A 1,787-nucleotide genomic window follows, 5' to 3' on the forward strand; every position below is an offset into this window, starting at 1 on the left:
AGCACAGGCCATGGGCCCTTGAGGTGGTCCCCTAGCTGAGAGAGGTGCTTACCCAAGGCAGCTGGGAATGGGACTGATGTGGAGACCAGTGTGTTGGCTCTGTCCTAGGGCACAGGGAGAGCTTTTGCTTCTCAGGCCTCACTAGTCTTCACACTGAGAGCAGGGGAAAGGGTGCATATTCCTACCCTGCAGAGCAGACAAACAAACAAACAAGCCCCCCAAGAGTGAAGCTGTTGCTCTTGAGGTCAAAATGCCTTAGAATTGGATGTGAGGAGGTTGAACCGCCCTTCTGCATTATAGCAGGACTGACCCGTCTGGAGCCCATGGGCAGAGGACCCAGCTCCTCATGGCACATTCAGCCAGCAGAAATTGGACCTCCAGACACGGAGCTGAACCAAGGTCTTGCTGAGGAGGAGAAAAGCAATGTCTGTGTGTGTGTGTGTGTGTGTGTGTGTGTGTGTGTGTGTGTTGGTGGGGGGGTGTCTGTGAGAAAGGGGAAGAGTTTTGATCAGAAAAGTCTCTCCTGACTTGTCACTGTTTTTCCTGCTTGGACCGTCTCCTCTGCCCAGAGGGAGAAAATGTCCAACAACAGCAGCTCCTTCAATGAGTTCCTCCTCCTGGCACTCACGGACACACGGCAGCTGCAGCTCTTGCACTTCTCACTCTTCCTGGGCATCTACCTGACTGCCTTCCTGGGCAACAGCTTCATCATCACAGCCGTAGCCTGCGACCATCACCTCCACACCCCCATGTACTTCTTCCTCCTCAGCCTCTCCATCCTGGACCTCGGCTCCATCTCCACCACTGTCCCCAAATCCATGGCCAATTCCCTGTGGGACACCGGGATCGTTTCCTACTCAGGATGTGCTGCCCAGGTCTTTTTCCTTGTCTTCTTTATGTCAGCAGAATATTCTCTCCTCACACTCATGGCCTATGACCGCTCTGTTGCCATCTGCAGATCCCTGCACTACAGCACACTCATGGGCAGCAGAGCTTGTGTCAAAATGGCAGCAGCTGCCTGGGCCAGTGGTTTTCTCTATGCTGTGTTGCACACTGCTAATACATTTTCAATACCACTCTGCCATGGCAATGCCCTGGGCTGGTTCTTCTGCGAAATCTCCCAGATCCTCAAACTCTCCTGCTCTGATTCCTACCTCAGGGAAGTTGCAGTTCTTGTGGTTAGTACTTTTTTAGCTTTGGGGTGTTTCATTTTCATTGTGGTGTCCTACGTGCAGATCTTCACAGCTGTGCTGAGGATCCCCTCTGAGCAGGGCCAGCACAAAGCCTTTTCCATGTGCCTCCCGCACCTGGCCGTGGTCTCCCTGTTTGTTAGCACTACAGTGTTTCCCTACCTGAAGCCCCCCTCCTTCTCCTCCCCAGTTCTGGATCAGGTGGTGGCTGTTCTGTATGTGGTGGTGCCTCCAGCAGTGAACCCCCTCATCTACAGCATGAGGAACAAGGAGCTCAAGGAGGCACTGAGGAAACTGATTGAAGTGGTAGTAGTTCAGCAGCAATAAGCTGCCCATTCACAGGTGATTTCTAATTTTCTCAGACAACTCTTGTGCTTTGGGCATTTTATCTGTGATAACCATGTTTGTAAAGAAATATTTGAATTCATTCCACTGCTCTAGCAGCAGCAACCCAGTCTGTCTGACTGAGAGGCCTGTAAATCTGCCCGTCACTGTGTCAGAGCTGGCCTCCCAAGTAACATCTTTGTAATAAAAGGGGATTTTCTCAGTACCGTGCCTGAAGGCTGGGCTCTTCTTCCCAAGCTGGAGTCAAGAATG

General features: G+C 51.9%; 1 protein-coding gene across 1 annotated transcript; it reads left to right on the forward strand.

The window, feature by feature from the left end:
• The first annotated feature begins 590 nt into the window (after positions 1-590).
• LOC135330435 (olfactory receptor 14A16-like) lies at positions 591-1,517 on the forward strand. Its single transcript, XM_064524081.1, has one exon. It carries the CDS (start codon positions 750-752, stop codon positions 1,515-1,517), a length of 768 nt encoding a protein of 255 aa, XP_064380151.1. The 5' UTR covers positions 591-749.
• The last annotated feature ends 270 nt before the right edge of the window (positions 1,518-1,787 follow it).

Source organism: Dromaius novaehollandiae, chromosome 21 (genome assembly GCF_036370855.1).
Source record: "Dromaius novaehollandiae isolate bDroNov1 chromosome 21, bDroNov1.hap1, whole genome shotgun sequence".
NCBI lineage: Eukaryota > Metazoa > Chordata > Aves > Casuariiformes > Dromaiidae > Dromaius > Dromaius novaehollandiae.